General features: G+C 40.1%; 1 protein-coding gene across 3 annotated transcripts in view; it reads left to right on the top strand.

Annotated features, from left to right (window-relative positions):
* LOC126378860 (protein neuralized) overlaps positions 1 to 19,161 on the top strand; it is a 56,227-nt gene that overhangs the window by 9,061 nt on the left and 28,005 nt on the right. The window contains exon 1 of one of the 3 annotated variants that reach the window (XM_050027332.1): positions 11,968 to 12,548. The exons of 1 other annotated variant lie outside the window; for it this stretch is intronic. In XM_050027332.1, the coding sequence (XP_049883289.1) occupies positions 12,332 to 12,548 (217 nt within the window). In that variant the 5' untranslated portion in view covers positions 11,968 to 12,331. Of the gene's footprint in view, positions 1 to 11,967; positions 12,549 to 12,914; positions 13,074 to 19,161 lie in introns of those variants that run through there. One more of the 3 variants, XM_050027334.1, reaches the window with a different exon arrangement.

Here is a 19,161-nt window from a genome sequence, read left to right as displayed (position 1 = left end):
TGTTTATTCTACAGGGGCACATGCAATGGTTTTAGAGATATACTATTCATCAAAACGTTACTCCAGCAGGAAATGCAATATCTCGAAAATCTGAAGGGGCACAGATTTTATTTTTGGGGGCACATTTTGGCACACATATAAGCTATCTGGCCATGCACAGTTTTTCTCTCTCCGATCATTCGTTTAGAATTTTCCTGCTAGAAAAACGTTACCCCAGCAAGAATCGTTTTTTCGATTTTTTTTCGAAACGACAGGGGGCACACATTTTTTATGTGGACGCACATTTACAGCAGATAAGGCACCAACTATACGTTCTACTCATATAACTCTAGGAGATACTTTCTTGTTGGGGTAACGCACACTGAGACCTAACCTGCATTGGGCTGGTTTTCCCTTCGCAGGTCGGAAGGTCAGACAGGCAGTCGCGTCTGTAAAAAACCGCACCTGTGAAATCTTCAGGTTAGGTAAGCGCACGATATAAGAAGACCAGGTATGCTCAATCCTATGACAAGCCGCCATTGCTAGCCCATTGATGACGTAAGTGTTACCATTAAATTGGTATCTCCAACATTCCAAGGACGTAAATTTTGTTCTTGAAAATTAAGTGAATTACTGACTAATGTATTTAATTACTATTACTTGTCACGTATATAAAATAAAAATTATTAGAACTTTAAGTAAATCTTTTACTAAAATGTCGAAATTTCCTTGCAAACTATAATAAACGTAGGTCGTGGGTAATTTATCTTTTACAAAATGGCAATGCAGGGTGGGATGACGTCAGCTGGGCTAACCTTGAAATATTGGCTGTCACTTTTGAGCATATCTGGTTTTCTTATACCATGGGTAAGCGGACCATGTGAAAAAGGGATAACGCTATGGAGATGATGATCGTTGTCTCATTATAATTATATGCTCGTTTTGTGCATATTATATCCCGGCTATGCTCCCGCGGCACATCCATATAATACGAACTCTATGGTCACCACGCACTTGCCGTTCTAAGATACCTACACCTGCCGACTCTTTAGTATTAAGAATAGGGTTGAAACCACAGGACAAGTCATAGTCTGGGGTCTATAAAGACCACATTGCGGCAATGTGGGTTGTGAGGTGGAATACCAACCCCACCAACCCTGGTGTCAGGGTTACTATTGAGCCGCCAAAGGCCCCTGACATGGCTCATGAAACGACTACTTACTTACATCGGTAAGTAGTAACCGGGACCAACGGCTTAACGTGACAATCAAGTGATCAGCCGGTAATGTCCTAACCAAACTAGGGACCACAAAGTATTTTTTGTGATATGTCCCCACCGGGAATCGAACCCAGGACCTCCGGATCGTGAGCCCAACACTGAACTACTGGACCACAGAGGTCGTTATTTCGTACGTTCCCCATGAAATATATAGATGGCGTTTAACCTTCTAATTTCATGGATAACAGACGTATGTATTTTTTTCCTTGTTTATGATTTTTGTCTATGGAATTTGTACGAAAAAGCACGCTGTGACTTGTGATGAAATGTCGCACTTATTATTACGTTTTTCTTCAATAAAAGAAAGAGAATGGAAAGACCGCGCATTTTGTAAGAGAACCGCTGTCGCCGGTTCAACCCTACTCTCTTTTACTACTACTCCTGCAAACAGATAACTACGATAGCTCTACTGCTTCTCAAATTCCATAGCCACTTTACCGGCAATGTATATTTTATGTGATATGCTGCAATTTTATTACTACTTTTCGTAGCACCCGCAGTGGAGCAGCGTGGTGGAGTATGCTCCATACCCCCTCCGGTTGATTGAGGGGAGGCCTGTGCCCAGCAGTGGGACGTATATAGGCAGTTTATGTTTATGTTATGTTTATGTTTCGTAAAATACTGCATCCAAAGGAATTTTTTTTGTTAATTAGCCAATCATACTAAGATTTTTAGCTTTCCGGTGATAAGGAAGTATGAAAAAGCACACTGTGACGTTATAGAGAAACGTGACAAAATGTCGGACTTATTGTTACGTTTTTTTTTTTTATTAAAATTGGATAAGTTAAATAGAAAAAAGAAAAAGTTTTTCGTCAGTTTTAGATCTGTCTTTATTTAGTGATCAGAATTTCGTAGTATATATTTAAGCTAGTACTTGCACAACCCAATTACCGTCGCAAAAAACTTTTTGTTTTCTTTTTTTCCGTCTGCTTTTTTTCCTTACATCAAACGCACCGCTTTCAAAATGGCTTCCGTCACATGTTAAGCATCTGGTTCTTATGTTACCACATTATGATTACATTGCTTATATGAATTTGATATTTATGAAAAAAAAATGTTGGGTCTTTAAATTTTAAATTTTGGGCAAAAACTTTGCGATTTACAGCCTTATGTTTTTTTACGAGACTTAATATAAATTTGCCGCAGATAGCATTAACTACTTGGCCGGACAAATGGGGAGTGCTGAAGCCTCCCTCACCCGGTAGAACGTTTAAGACAACAGGCCTTAGGGTGCCCAGTTGGGCGCGAACCTCGGCTCAAGGCGTCGTTTGAGAGGAAAAATATTTGAAAGAATTAATCGACCCGAGTGGGTCGATAGCGATAAGCGCTAATTGACGGAAATTGTCGACCACGCCGGCGGGGTCGGTATCGGAGTCCTGAAGTGTGGTGTCGCGAGCTGATTGGCTGCCTCTATGGCGAGAGTAATCGGGTCATCGGGATCGTATATTACGTCCTTCAGACGCCGATACATTTCAGTACCGGGGTTGAAACGGCGACAGCGGTTCTCATACAAAATGCGCGGTCTTTCCATCCTATTCTATTCCGTGGTATGTATGTATGTATGACTGTAATACATGTATGTAATAATAACCGTAAAATGGACAGGTGTCCGTGTAATAACATGTCCTTTGCTAGTAACCTATAAAGAATGCTGGCCCTAACTATTGTACTGTCAATTTAAAACTCAATTAAGAAACATACCTCCGCGCCGTCGCACTAGTAAAGTGGGCAGGTGATTGACATATACATAACGTTATTCTAAATTGTACGTAAATATATTATAATTTTACTACTATGAAAGGCGTACATTTAACATTTACACTTACACTCTCCACGCACGCACGCACACACGCACGCACGCACGCACACACGCACGCACGCACACACGCACGCACACACACACGCACGCACGCACGCACGCACGCACGCCAACGCGCGCACACACACACACACTCTCTCTCTCTCTCTCTCTCTCCCTCTTTTCCTCTTATACAACACACCAGACATATTATACACATACACACACTAACACCACTAATAGTGATGTTTAGTTTAACAGATAATATTTCTAAAGTTTGTTTAAAGAAGTTATTGATTTATTATTTTATTTACAACAAAGATGTTTGTCGAGTAGTAGGCATTTGTGTATAAAAGTAAGGTTTTGTTTACATTGGTGTAGAGGAGCTCGGTGGCGCAGCGGTAAACGCGCTCGGTCTGCGATTGTTGAAGTTAAGCAACTTTCGCAAAGGCCGGTCATAGGATGGGTGACCACAAAAAATAAGTTTTCATCTCGAGCTCCTCCGTGCTTCGGAAGGCACGTTAAGCCATTGGTCCCGGCTGCATTAGCAGTCGTTAATAACCACCAATCCGCACTGGGCCCGCGTGGTGGTTTAAGGCCCGATCTCCCTATCCATCCATAGGGAAGGCCCGTGCCCCAGCAGTGGGGACGTTAATTGGGCTGGTGATGATGATGATGGTGTAACTCAATTAGTTCCTTTTAGTGTAAAAGTTGTTCTTTTTAATACAAAATTCCCAGTGCTCCTACCAGTAAGTCTATTGGGAAGGAAAATCCAAGTAGTTCAACTGGTAAGACTACTGAGAATATAGGCAGATTTCACACACACAGATGCGCGTGTACGATAACGTCAATGTGTAGTGTCTGTGTAAAACGAGGTTGTTTGTGAAGTGTGTGTGTGTGTGGGGGGGGGGGTTGTTTGGTAGTTGTGTGAAGTGTGTGTTTGAGTTGTTTGTGTGTGTGTGTGTGTTTCCTTGTGCTATGTTACTGTGAAAAATCCTGATAAGAAACACGGAAACCGACTTTTTGTATGAATCGCCTATTTTTTACTGTTTCAGTTGTAAATTGTAGATAACTAAAAAAAAAATGTAGTAAAACTCTGCTTACTTAAGTTTTGCGCCTTTTCGCCAAAGTGGGAATATTCTCGGGAACTACATTTGGTAGGTGTGTAGGATCATCTGCCTTCGCTCGTAATTGTCGTGACTTGCGACGCACGCGCAGCCTACCACCCCGTTAGGCACATGCCGCGATGTACAGGGTGTTCCAAAAGGAGCCGTTACGGAGCCGAACAGATAGAAGGTTACTGTGGTTCTGTGGTTCACGGGTTTGCATCTCAAACGGAGAGCGCCGGTTCGATTCCCTTTTCGCGGGTAAGAGCCCTCAGCGCTCCCCATTTGTCCGGCCAAGTAGTTAATGCCATCTGCGGCAAATCTACAATAAGTCACGTCAAAAGAAAAAAAAGTTCGAATCCCGGAACCAGACTTTAAGCGACTGAGTTCTTCTTCTTATCGTGTGGGTTGTGAGGTGGATTACCAACCTCATCAACCCTGGTGTCAGGGTTAGTATTGGGCCGCCAAAGGCCCGCTTAATGGCACGGCTTAATGAGTTATTAATTTATCTGAAATGCAGTTTTCACTAAACAGCCTCTGTGGCCTGACAGCCCCAGTGGTCTAGTGGTTAGAGCGTTAAGACTCTCGATCTGGTCCGGGTTCGATCCCGATGGGGACATTGTTGAAATCACTTTGTGAGGCTGCCCTTTGTTTGGTAAGGACTTTTCAGGGTTGAATCACCTGATTGTCCGAAAAAGTAAGATGATTTCCATGCGAAGACACGTTAAGGCGTTGGTCCCGGCTATTAGCCGTAAAAACACCTCCACCGGCAGTGGAGCAGCGTGGAGGAGTATGCTCCATATCCCCTCCGGTTGATTGAGGGAAGGCATGTGCCCAGCAGTGGGACATATATAGGCTGTTTATGTTATGTGCAGTTTTCACTAACACAGTTGGCTCGACCATTATAGACGGCGATACGGCTCACCTATCACGTTGGTCTAACAGAAAGCTCGGTGAGGTGTGGTTACTTAGTTCATCTTGCGATGGAGGTACCTCTGACTACCCCAATTGGGCTCATGTTTCTTTTCGCCACACATTTCCAAACACCCTGTACTTTAAACAACGGTAAATAATCTTTTATAAAACGACCCTTATGTACTTAGCAATAAAAACTACAATTCGATAGAATTTCCGATCAAAGATCATCATTTGTAATTTGCTACTTTTAACTAAGAAGATATATCTCTAAACGTGTTAAGATAAGGTTGATTATTATTCTCAAAAATGACAAAGTTAAGTTTGTTTCTCTGACATATGTGGAGTAGTAGTAGGTGTGGATTTTTTTCTGTTTTAGTACATTTTTAGGGTCCCGTGAACGCCGTGGTTCAGTGGTTGAGCGTTCGGCTCACGATCCGGAGGTCCCGGGTTCGAATTCCGGACATATCACGAAAATCACTTTGTGATCCCTAGTTTGATTAGGACATTTCAGGCCGATCACCTGATTGTCCGAAAATAAGATGATCCGTGCTTCGGAAGGCACGTTAAGCCGTTGCTCCCGGTTAGTACTTACTGATGTAAGTGAGTAGTAGTTACGTGATGTCAGTAGCCTTTGGCGGCTCAATAGTAACCCTGACGTCAGGGTTGACGGGGTTGGTAATCCACCTCACAACCCACACGATAGAAGAAGAATAACTAGAGGAGAAATTTTCTACAGAACCGTAGATGAACGAGGCCGACTCACACTTGCCCTTTTTTAGTCTAATTGAGGGTTTTCGAAAGTTCACGATAGAAAGGATAATAGCTACTGCCAAGGTGGCGCGTGGCGTCTTTTTTTTTTTCCTTTTTTTTCTCAACATGTGCATCAAAATGTGCGAAGTATAACTGTAACCAGATGTCAATGAAGTTCATCATCACCAGCCCATTAACGTCCCCACTGCTGGGGCACGGGCCTTCCCTATGGATGGATAGGGAGATCGGGCCTTAAACCACCACGCGGGCCCAGTGCGGATTGATGGTTATTAACGACTGCTAATGCAGCCGGGACCAAACGGCTTAACGTGCCTTCCGAAGCACGGAGGAGCTCGAGATGAAAACTTTTTTTTTTTTTTTGTGGTCACCCATCCTAAATGAAGTTATATTCTAATAATTGGTACTAGGTTCAAGATCAGCATCAATTTATGTACTGCTTATATGATAACAAAATCCTCTAACCCGACCGACATTGCACCATCGCCTCGCCTTTCTTACCTTTTAAAACTACCTTACGTCCTTTTTTTTTGACGTGACTTATTGTAGGTTTGCCGCAGATGGCATTAACTACTTGGCCGGACAAATGGGAAGCGCTGAAGGGTTTCACCCGGTACAACGGTTAAGACAACAGGCCTGAGGGTGCCCAGTTGGGCGCGAACCTCGGCTCAGGGCGTCGTCTGAGAGAAAAAATATTTGAAAGAATTAATCAACCCTAGTGGGTCGATAGCGATAAGCGCTGATTAAGGGAAATCGTCGACCACGTCGGCGGGGTCGGTATCGGGGTCCTGAAGTGTTTGGTGTCGCGAGCTGATTGGCTGCCTCTATGGCTAGAGTAAGCGGGTCGTCGGGATCGTATATTACGTCCTTCGGACGCCGATACTAAACCATTCATTAACCATCCTCCTTTCATACCATAAACAATCAAATTCCCATTCATTATCCTTCCATAGTATTCTCACTTTCCTACATGTATGCGTTTATAGAGTCGACGAGTTTTTCTTATACGTGTATTGTATATCTCACATAACATAACATAAACATAAATAGCCTATATACGTCCCACTGCTGGGCACAGGCCTCCTCTCAATCAACCGGAGAGGGTATGAAGCATACTCCACCACGCTGCTCCACTGCGGGTTGGTGGAGGTGTTTTTACGGCCAATAGCCGGGACCAACGGCTTAACGTGCCCTCCGAAGCACGGAATCAATTTACTTTTTCGGACAATCAGGTGATTCAAGCCTGACAAGTGCTTACCAAACAAAGGACAGTCTCACAAAGTGATTTCGACAATGTCCCCATCGGGAATCGAACCCGGACCCTCAGATCGTGAGCCTAACGCTCTTATCACTAGACCACGGAGGCTGTATATCTCACATCATCATTAATTTAAGAGCCACGCTCTTATCGGTGTAGCATTCTCCATGCTACTTTTTTAGGGGAAAATGGGGCAGTGGTTTCCGTCTTGCCTTCCGCCCCGCAGTACTCTGTCTGACGCTAGTGGGATGGCGCCCAGAGTAGTCTATTACAAAGCCATACTAGGACTCCTATCCTCAAGATAACTTATGACATACACATAAACTCACGCCCGTAATCCCAAATGGGGTGGGCAGAGCCACAAGTAATCAAAGACAACTTGCAGCCACTGTTGATACGAAGTCCTAAGATGGATATGATGAACCTTATGGTGATAAGGCATCAGCCTATCGCCCATAACATTAGTCCATCATGTTAGAGGACGCAATCCCTCTGACAACTCTAACAACTCAACTCTAAGATAACTTATGAAATTCTTATTACTAAATAAAGACAAATCTAAAACTAACGATTAACATTTTCTTTTTTCTATTTTACTTATTTATGAATTTTAAAGAAGAAAAACGTAATAATAAGTCCGACATTTTATGTTTTCTATGACGTCACAGGGTGCTTTTTCATACAATTTCCTTAGTAATTTCGTGTTTTGACGTTTAGTAAAAAGTAACTGATTTGACTAGTTAGAAACTAGCCTATTGTCGTACAGTCATGTGCAATATCATGTACCCACTTTAGAACCCTGTCGCACTATCATATTTGACATTTAATCTCCTATTGTGTGGGTTGCGAGGTGGATTACCAACCTCATCAACCCTGGTGTCAGGGTTACTATTGAGCCGCCAAAGGCCCCTGACATGGCTCATGTAATGACTACTAACTTGCATCAGTAAATAGTAACCGGGACCAACGGCTTAACGTGCCTTCCGAAGCACGGATCGTCTTACTTTCGGACAATCAGGTGATCGGCCTGTAATGTCCTAGCCAAACTAGGAATCACAAAGTGATTTTCGTGATATGTCGCCGCCGGGATTTGAACCCGGGACCTTCAGATCGTGAGCCGAACGCTCAAACCACTGGACCACGGAAGCCGTCTGACATTTAATGAGACTTACGGTTTAATTTGTCAAAAAAGTTAAAGTGTATATTTAGTACTCGGGACCTTACATCTTGCTAATGTAATAATTTACGAAGTGAGAATCGAACCTGGACCGCCAGATCGGGAGCCAGCGCTCTAACCCGTCGACAACGGAGGCTGTAACAGCATCACGCCTTCCTCCGAGGGGAGCGATATATATCGCGCACAGCGCTGTGTGAAACCCGTGCCGCGAGCGCAGTTTGACTCGTGGTTTCACTTAATTACTTAACTGAGTCTTAAACATGTTTAATTAGAACAATTAGTTAATTAATACACCCTATAGTCATAAGGTTAACTACTTCCGCTGGAATCTTACTGATGCGTCGACCATTTAGAAAGTAAAGTCTTCAATGCCTCATTTGTCTGGCCATGTAGTGAACTCTGTAAATTTATTCTTTATTTAATATTTAAAGGACAAAAATTTATTCCTTCGGAAGCACGTAAGTTTATTCTTCATTCGTCCCACTTAGTTTCGTCCCAAGTTAAAAAATCCTAGGTCGTCCCAAACAATACGTTTTCTTAGTCCCAAAAACTAATTTTAATAATTTTATTCCCGCTTCGTCCTATTTTATATTCCTTCTCCGAAACATATTTATTTATATGCCAAGGCTAATAATATTTGCTTCGGTCAAACTTACCATGTTATCAATCAGCAAATAACTTCTATCGTGTGGGTTGTGAGGTGGATTACCAACCTCATCAACCCTGTTGTCAGGGTTATTATTGAGCCGCCAAAGGCCCCTGACATAACAGTAAGTAGTAACCGGGACCCACGGCTTAACGTGATTGAGGGAAATCGTCGACCACGACGGCGGGGTCGGTATCGGGGGTTCTGAAGTGTTTGTTGTTATGAGCTGATTGGTCGCCTCATTGGCTAGAGCAATCGGGTCGTCAGCCTTGGTGAGGGTACTTAGCTTGTCTTGCGATGGATGCATCTCTGACTACCCCAGTTGGGGTGTAGTCGTGAGCTTATCTATGTAACAATGAAGGTTCAACAACCCTTTAAGTTTATCTGAAACCGTTGACATTTCTCAAAACTTTAATCTTGGCAGATGTCGGGATAGAAAAAAATGGCGCGCGCAGTCTCCGCGCAAGGTGCCCGCGCAGCTGTCAGCCGTGTTGCCAGCGTGGAAGTGTTGCTATTGTTTAGATAATATTCATATTCATTTATTCGTAATAGTTCGTATTACATGTCATAATGTCGTATATAATCTAGGTTACATTCTACTAGTAGAATAATTCATTTGGTATCATTCATTACACATTAAAAACAAAATAAAATAATAATAATCATAAAATGAATACAACAGCGTAATAAAGAAGTCATTCTTAAATATTAAAATAAAATCATGAGTTAAATGAAATGAATTCGTTATAACTATAGAACGTGTGCTCAAGAAAAAGAAAGATGGCGCTGTAGTTATACAGTTTTTATTTTAAACAATAATTATTCAAAAATGTAATGCAATGGCAGATGCATGTATGATTATGTTAGGGCTTTTCCAATCTTTTTCTTCTGTTCCATGGGAAATACCTTCGGATCTTCTTCACCAGTGTGGATTGTCTTCTTCACTCGTCTGACCTCATCAACCCTGGTCCAACGACCTCCGTGGTCCAGTGGTTGAGCGTTGTGCTCACGATCCGGAGGTCCCGGGGTCGAATCCCGGTGGGGACAAATCACTTTGTGGTCCCTAGTTTGGTTAGGAAATTACATGATAATCACCTGATTGTCCGAAAGTAAGTTGATCCGTGCCTCGGAAGTCACGTTAAGCCGTGGGTCCCGGTTACTACTTACTGTTATGTCAGGGGCCTTTGGCGGCTCAATAATAACCCTGACAACAGGCCTGAGCGTGCCCAGTTGAGCGCGAACCTCGGCTCAGGGCGTCGTCTGAGAGGAAAAATATTTGAAAGAATTAATCGACCCGAGCGGGTCGATAGCGATAAGCGCTGATTGAGGGATATCGTCGACCACGCCGGCGGGGTCGGTATCGAGGTCAAAAGTGGTGTGTTAGGATCGCATTAAAATGAAGAAAATTGTTCCAGAATGTGATTTTCAACAAGGCGATTACGTCGTTTTTACTATGAGGCAACGATATAATTAATTAACATCCAAAATCCATCTACGTTACACGAGACAAACAAAGACATTGTCCATTCCAAAATTAGCCTGAACAGACATAGCCTTTGTCACTTAATTGAAAATTAAAAAAAAAATAGGCTGCACAGAATGTTGCCTTTGTCTTACTATGTAGGTATTAAAAACAAGGATACATTCCAAGGCCTTTGCCCAGTAGTAGAATCGAATAAGCTAAATTAATAAGATAAGGATTCATTGCCTCAAAATAACATTTTTGTTCTCCCTATTCAAAGTAACATTTGGCATTTTCTATCTTTGTCTAATGTTTAGTAGTAAATGAGAGAGAATGATTGTTAGAATTACAACATTTACAAGCCAATTCTTGTATGAGTTAGGTGTTTGATTTGATTTATTTTTTTAGTTTCACTTTGTTTTTTGTTTGTTTATAAAATAATTGTTGCTTGATATTTGCATCAGATTATGTATAGAATTATGTTGCTACCTATATTGGCAAGAACAAGTACACAATATAAAAATAAATAAAATAAATATTGCTTCTCTTTATTTTGATCAGAATAATAATGGGTGGAAGATGTGTTGTGTCTGGGTGTATAACAAGGGTCATCATTTATACCCAAAGACAAAGTTAAAAGATGCATTATGTCTGTTATCCATGAAATTAGAAGGTTAAACGAAGACAAATTTGGACAGCGCCATCTATATTGTTTTCGGGGTACGTGTCCTGGAAAGTTCCTCATTGAATTAAGTTGCCTTTTCTTTTAGGTGCTCAAGACCCATATTTATACATGAGTATTACAATCATTTAATAATTACCATTTACACATTTAGCATCGGATATTGTGTACTTGTTCTTGCCAATGACAAAAGAAAAATGTCTAATAAAAATACAAAAAAATACAAAATGTATGGAATGAAAGCCACATACCTCTCATGTCATAAACTTTGACTGAGGAATCCATTCACCAACATTTTCCAATCTTCAATTTGTTTTTCAATTTTGAAATGATTCGTTGGAGGAGGATGGAAAGAATAAATTAGACAGAAAGCATTGCTAATGAGGAACTCCTAGAAAGAGACAAGGAAAAAAGAAAAAAATAAAGTTATCGTATTAAATAACCTGAAGATTCGACTGCCTGACTCACCTTCCAACCCGAAGGGAAAACCAGCTCAATACAGGTTAGATCACATACCTCCGAAAACATTTCTCAGGTGGGTTTTCCTCACGAGGTTTTCCTGTACCGCTGCAAAAAAAATCTTTATTTAGTTACTAGGACTCATATTTTGTTAATAACAAAACTTATATACTAGGTTAGTAGATACAACAAATAGACAAATTATAATAGGAGAGCACGTGATAAACATTTTAGATCCAGACATGAATTCAATAAAAAGGCTCGTGTCGGGATTCGAAGCTGCGACCTTTGAGAATCAAGCGGTCTTCCAACTGGATTACTCCATTCTACTCCGACAAAACAACAATACATTTTACTGTAAGCAATTACGAGAATCAACCTAGCAGTTGCGTACGCATCTGCATCTCGTCCCCTCATGCGAGAAATGTCCGCGGCTCACGTCACTCCGCGCTCGGACTTCGTCGTGAGCGGACGTCTCGCGTCATCGTAGCCGCGTAGACTACAGTGTAACTCGCGTAATCGTTTTAACAAAACACCGTGGGCTAGTGTAACGTTCTTGTGCGTATATAGCAATTGAAAATTGTTCCGGACTTACAATTTTGCTATCGATCGTGTAATTTTTTGTGATATTTAAATTTGGACGGAAAATTGAACTGTGGAAATTAAATAAATAAAGACACTGCGGATTTCGTAAATAAGAAACTGAAGTGCGACAAATATTTAAGAACGTCTGTGTTGTGTTCGCGAAAATATGAAATAAAGACTCGGAATTTTCGGCTTTTATTTGATTCGTAAATAAATGATGGGTGTAAACAGTTGTATGAGCGTGAGGCAGCAGCCCAGGGGCGCGTGCCATTGTCCGGCTTGCCCTAGGGCTTCGGGTCACGGCGCTCCACTACCGCCACCAACCCTGGTCCTACCACCGATGGCTTTAGAACCCGAAACGACCCCCGTAAAGGACAAGAAAGGGTCCAAAATGAAGGTTTTGAAGAAAATCAAGAAAAAGATTGGATTGGGTAAGCGTCTGATTGTTTATTTGTTTGATTTTGGAACAGTAACCGTTTTTAACGGATTTTTCGGGAGCGTTTTTGAAAAAAGAAGACGCATATTTTGACGCGTTCTATAAATCTATCTCTGAGCTCTGTCTAAAATCAAAATATCAATCAACCAATAATTGTTTACTGCACAAAAACATTCACCAAAAAAATATTTTTTTAACTGTACACATGACCGATCATAATTTCTTTTTGAGTTTTTTTTCTTTTTTGTATCATAGATTACGACTGACAATAGTCTATGCTTGTTTAGTTACCACACAAAAAAATTAGGGTAGACATTTTTTTTTTTTTTTTCAAATAAACGTATACGTCAAAAAGCACTAAAAATATTGGGACGTTTACTTAAACACGAAGTTGCCGGTCAACAAGTGAAGTTATGTCGTTTAAGTTATTTTAAAAAGAAGATAAATGTGTAGATAACAATGAATAAGGTTGCTAACAAGAAAAAAGTACTGCCTCCAGTAAAGGCTCGTCCGTGTATAGGTAAGTTTTTTAATCTATCCAGCGTCGAAATCAAAATCTTCAGTAGGTAACATAGTTACACTTTGAATCGTCATTTTTTACATAACGAACGTCACATTCGCCTGAAACTACTGCAGCTTCTCACGACCTGTATAGTCGGGAAGAAGATACAAGAAAAACCTCAGCAAGAGGCATTAGAGTTTTTTTTTTTAAAATATTGTTATACAATTTTGTAAGCTGCTAAGCTCACGACTATATCCCAATTGGGGTAGTCAGAGGTACATCCATCGCAAGATGAACTAAATATCCACATCTAACCGAGCTTTCTGTTAGACCAACGTAATATGTGAGCCGTATCGCCGTCTATAATAAATGGGGGCGCTGAGGGCTCTCACCCGGTGCAAAATTTAAGACAACAGGCCTGATGGTACCCAGTTACTTATTGGGGGTCTAGAGACCACATTTTTGCAATTCATCTAAAAAAGCAATTTTGCTATTGCAAAGTAGCAACAAGTGTTAATTAGCTATTGCTTTTTTTGGATGAATTGATCCAAGGTGGCCTTTTTAACTGTGGCCTGGTTACTGAAGCAGCATATCAGTATAAAAGTTTGCATTAAAAATGCGCACTTTATACTAAAATTAGGCTACCCGCAAGGTGTAAGAACAGCTGTGTCGCAAATGACAAAAAATGGAGGTATCTTTAGGCAGATGGCACGCGCACGCGCAAAGAAAAAAGTAACCAACCTCCTTGGTCAATTAAAAAGTATTTTTATTAGGTACTTTATCGGGCACGCAACAGGTATTTTTATATTAATATAAACAGGTGCATTGTAAAAGTAATTGCAATACCTACAATGAATGCGGTTTATATAGTCTGTACCCAAACAAGCGAATCGACACGGCTTGGCTACAATTTTTACTCTATATTCATTTATTTTGTAATAGTAATGTTATTACATGTCATACATACATAAACAGCCTATATACGTCCCACTGCTGGGCACAGGCCTCCCATCAATCAACCGGACGGGTATGGAGCATACTCCACCACGCTAATTTACTACGGGTTGGTGTATTTGGGATAGTAGCCCACGACTTAATCTAAGCAACGAAAAATGGCAACACTATAATAAAAAATCACAAATAATAATATGTATTCCAAACTTACATACATAATAAATTATATAAAAAGAAAATAAATAGTAAAACATACCTATATACCTTTTTTATGTACATGTATAGAATGTAACTTAGTTTCTCAAGTCAATTGAAAAAGCAAGCACGAACAAAAGATTACCTCAACTCATCAACAAAGCCGACATCTGGCAAAAGCTTATGACCTCATACAGCCAAGTTTCACGTTCAAGCAATATTTTTCTCGCATCTGGCATTATGTTCACGGTTCCTTTGCCTCGCTTCCGCAGCCAATTGTACTAATACTTCCCATTTGGCGTCACATCTGGTGGGTTCCTTTTTCGAAAATCGAAATATCAATTTGCTATTGGCTGTTTGTTTTCTTTATTGTCTAATGGTTTAAGAAATAAGGTTTTATTGTTTCTTAACGACTGCTAATGCAGCCGGGACCAACGGCTTCTCGTACCTTCCGAAGCACGGAGGAGCTCGAGATGAAAACTTTTATTTTTGTGGTCACCCATCCTATGACCGGCCTTTGCGAAAGTTGCTTTACTTCAACAATCGCAGACCGAGCGCGTTAACCGCTGCGCCACCGAGCTCCTCACATGACTGATCACGACATTACATTTACATACAAAGTGATATTCTGTTAAAGCATAGATTATTATAGAAGCAAACCTGAGGTCCTTCCTGTCGAATAAACGTGTAAACGTGATACCAAAGTCGTGCTCGTCATAATATACGATCCCGACGACCCGATTACTCTAGCCATAGAAGCAACCAAACACTTCAGGACCCCGATACCGACCCCGCCGGCGTGGTCGACGATTTCCCTCAATCAGCGCTTATCGCTATCGACCCACTAAGGTCGATTAATTACTTCAAATATTTTTCTTCTCAGACGACGCCCTGAGCCTCGGTTCGCGCCTAACTGGGCACTGAGGTGAGAGCCTTCAGCGCTCCCCATTTGTCCGGCCAAGTAGTTAATGCCATCTGTGGCAAATCTACAATAAGTCACAAAAAAAATCTTGTGCGTGTAGGAAATAAGGGCTCTTTATTTATTTATTTTTAACATTGCTGAGCGTTGGGCTCCGGTTCTGAAGGTACAGGGTTCGATTCCCGTATGTCCCCACATACTACAAAACATACTTTGTGATCCCTTGTTTGATTAGGACATTACAGGCTGAATCACCTGAATACATTTTGCCAATATAAAATTTTGGAAGGGTTTTTTTTAATTTCTATTTAAAATTGACGTGTGTTCCATAAATTATGTGCCTGTCGATTACCCGTCCCTTTTTCGGCGGATAAGAAAATGACAGGTTTAACTTGAAATAAAATTAGGATGTGTGTGCAAGAATCGGGGGGCCAACGTATGATATTATAAACAAACCTTAATAACATAATAAAAGATCTTGATATCGATATCTTCAACTGTAGTATACCATCAGTGAAGCGGAAATTGGCAAAAAGATATTAGTTGGTTGGGAGTATCATGCGTTGTAATTATGTGATCGCAGGCATTTTTCTGCTTGCAGATTTCTATCCCGGGCATTGTGGGCGACTGGTTGATTTTTTCGTGAAATGTGTTTGCTATGTTTGTATAGGCACCTAGTTTATTTTGCTATCTATTGTTGCTGTATGACCAACATATACCGAAGTCTATCTGTGGAAACCTATAATTGGCTCTTTTGTGATTTATATTTATGTTTATACTATTTGATGTAGCTGTTGGTTTTCCTATAAATAAATAAATAAATAAATAAACAAAAATATATAACTCATAATGTAACTATCTGGATGCGGCTTAATGATGATACATAGGTCGAAGAATTGCGCATAGGAGGACCCGGTGGTGTAATGGTTAACACGCTCGTCTCGGCTTGACAAGAGCTACTGGTTCAAGTCCCATCACATTTTTTTCAATTTAATTTTCTCTTTGTAAATAACCATGTTTAAAAGGTGAATAACTTGCATCAAAAACCTTACTTGTTACTTTAAACAACCTTCTTCTTTTCTGAAGTCGGTTAAAAATATACTGTTTTACTTTCACAGAAATATTAACTGTTTTTCGAGGATTAATTTCGATAAAATTAACTTATTTTTTTTTTAGTTTAAAATTACCGTTTCTGTAACTGTTTTGTGCAATACTTTTACAATTAATTGAGGTTTGAATTTTTAAAAGTAAGTCACTATTGACAGCTTACCGTTAACAGGGAAAGGTATTTTTTGACCGTCATACTTTCAACTGTGCTCATGCGCAGGGAATAGAAGAGGTTGGAAGGGCCAAGTGAGCGCGAAACGCGCGCCATACAAGTATGAGCAAACAGTTCATACTTCAACTTTGCACTCCACTCGTCTTCTAAAGTGTTAAGTATACCACCATAGAATAAGGAATAATACTACGTATAGAACGACAACTCTCCGCTCCCCACCAGCGGCTGAGCTAGGTTTACCTCACCCCCTCGAACACAGTTTAGACTTAAATCGTATGGCGTCAGATCACACACACAGATGCGCGTGTACGATAACGTCAATGTGTGGTGTCTGTGTAAAACGAGGTTGTTTGTATGAAGTGTCCGGGGTGTGATGCGACCGAATAGGCACCAGTATACAGGGTGTTAGTCACATCGTAACGAGGGATGGTTTAGACTATGATTCTGAGTTGATATCAAGTGGAAATATCCGTAAAAGTATGGTAATTCCACTTGATATTAACTCAGAATCATGGTCTGAATCATCCCCCTCAGTATTCGTTACGATGTCACTAGCTGTATATCTAGCTGACCACGCCACAGCGTAGTGTAATATTGGTTTATCCGGTTTGAACGTGGTACCGTGTGAACGGAAGCCGGCCCGTTCATTATCATTTAGTTTTTTTACATCATTTATTGTGCGAAATAGATTATTTTGTACTCGGAATGCGTGTTATAATACAGATGACAGAATTAGTGTCCTGGCCTGGCAAGTTGCAAAGAGTTTCCTAAAATGACAGACTATTTGAAAGAAAGAAAGTAAGAAACATTTATTACTTCCGGACACCACAGACACAGACAGACAGGTACATTACATTTAACACAGGACAGAAACCACACGGAAATCAATAAGTACATAGACAAAAAAAAATAAATATACCAAAACAAAAAGAAAAACAAACCAAAATCATAAAAACAATAATAAAAAAACTAAGTATTCTAAATGCAACGCACTGACGGCCGGTATTTGTTTATTTATTTTTTATGGTACATCAACAGCTGTACATACACAAACACCCAATATAAAATACACATAGGAAAAGTTCCGGTATGCCTGCCAATTATAGACGCACACAACACAGATAATAAAGAGTTTAAACTAAAGTTAGCTTAAAAAGAACGATAATTGGAAATAAAATTTAAAAAAGAAAAAACATCAGAATTACATCCATCGCAAGATGAACTAAGTACCCACGCCTCACCTCAGCTTAATTTAAAAACATATTTAACATAGGTACTACATTTTTTGTCTGCTTACTCCGATGGGTAATAGGCGTGAGTTTATGTATATATGTAGTTGTATATTAAAACATTTGAACGCAACGAACATTTTTTATTTGCAATTCAAACTGGAAGCGGAGTTAAACAGCAATTGTTACTCAAAAGTACAATACCATATAGAGCAAAAAAAGAAGAGCCCAAAAGACAGCTGTTCGGTGTAAATGGCGTCTTGAATTGGATCACAACGGTGTGAGCAGCTGACTGTAGCAATAGAGGATAGGGGTGTCACTAGTGTGAAAATTTAATAAAAGAAAATTAGACTGATATTAGTGAATTCCGCCAACGAACATGTATATAAATCTGTGTCCGGGTTTTCTTGAGCTATTAAAATTACTGCCTCCACCAACGCGCAGTGGAGCAGCGTGGTGGAGTATGCTCCATACCCCCTCTGGTCGATTAAAGGGGGGTTGGAGGTTGTGCCGAGCAGTAATAAGAAACAGAAATCGTTATTCCGTTTCTCACAGGGTCCGCTTACCTAACCTGAAGAATTGACAGGTCCGGTCTTTTACAAAAGCGACTGCCTGTCTGACCTTCCAACCCGAAGGGAAAAGCAACAAAAAATATGTACATAAATTAATGTTACGTAGGTAACTACAAAATACGCAAGATCCAGTTGTCAAAAGATTTTAACTACTATTCCTACGATTATTCCTGCTTTAGGAGCGTTCCAGGATATGAGTAGCAGTAATGTGGGATGTTTTTTCTTAAAGAGAAGAACCTAGAAGGAGTTTACAACATAACATGGTATTTGTGTTCGTAAAAGATAACAAAATAGGTACTGTGCCTTTCCTTACCCTTGCAAACTGTAGTCTTTTGTTCCATATCCGCAGCAGTTTGTACTAGTCCACCCAGCGTGACATACCAGTTGAATTTCGAATTTATCGTAACCGCATAAACAGTCCATTAAAATTTTGTTTTTACACCCGCCCAACCATTTTTGGTAGGTGATTTTAAAAATAGAAGCCAGTCTAACATAATCTAAAATCAATCTCATTTTACTTTCCGACTTATTTTCGAATTTTATTTATGAATTAAGTAATAATGAGTACGACGTTTGACCGCTTTTGTTGATGACGTCATGTGACAGTATTTCCATACAAACTCAAAAGAAAACTTTCGTTTTGACGTTTCCTAAAAAGTATCTCATTTGACTAGGTTCTCAAGGAGCCTATTTACCACGAAACCTTTGTCTAACAATTGTAAAAAAAGTATAAAGGCATACTTACAATACAAGGAATAAAAATAAAATTGTTGTTCAAAATTCTAGATTAAGTAAATTAAATACATCTTTTTTGGGGTTATGTATACGTTTTTACAATAAAATACCAGATAATATTTTAAATTTGTCAGAGAATAAATTTAAAGCTCACGCGAAGCTTACTTTATGTAAAAAAGCTTATTATAAGATTAATGATTACCTAAATGATAAACATGTCTGG

Source organism: Pectinophora gossypiella, chromosome 27, assembly GCF_024362695.1.
Source record: "Pectinophora gossypiella chromosome 27, ilPecGoss1.1, whole genome shotgun sequence".
Classification (NCBI taxonomy): domain Eukaryota; kingdom Metazoa; phylum Arthropoda; class Insecta; order Lepidoptera; family Gelechiidae; genus Pectinophora; species Pectinophora gossypiella.
Note: the sequence above shows the minus strand (reverse complement) of the source record. Positions and strands in the feature narration are given on the sequence as shown.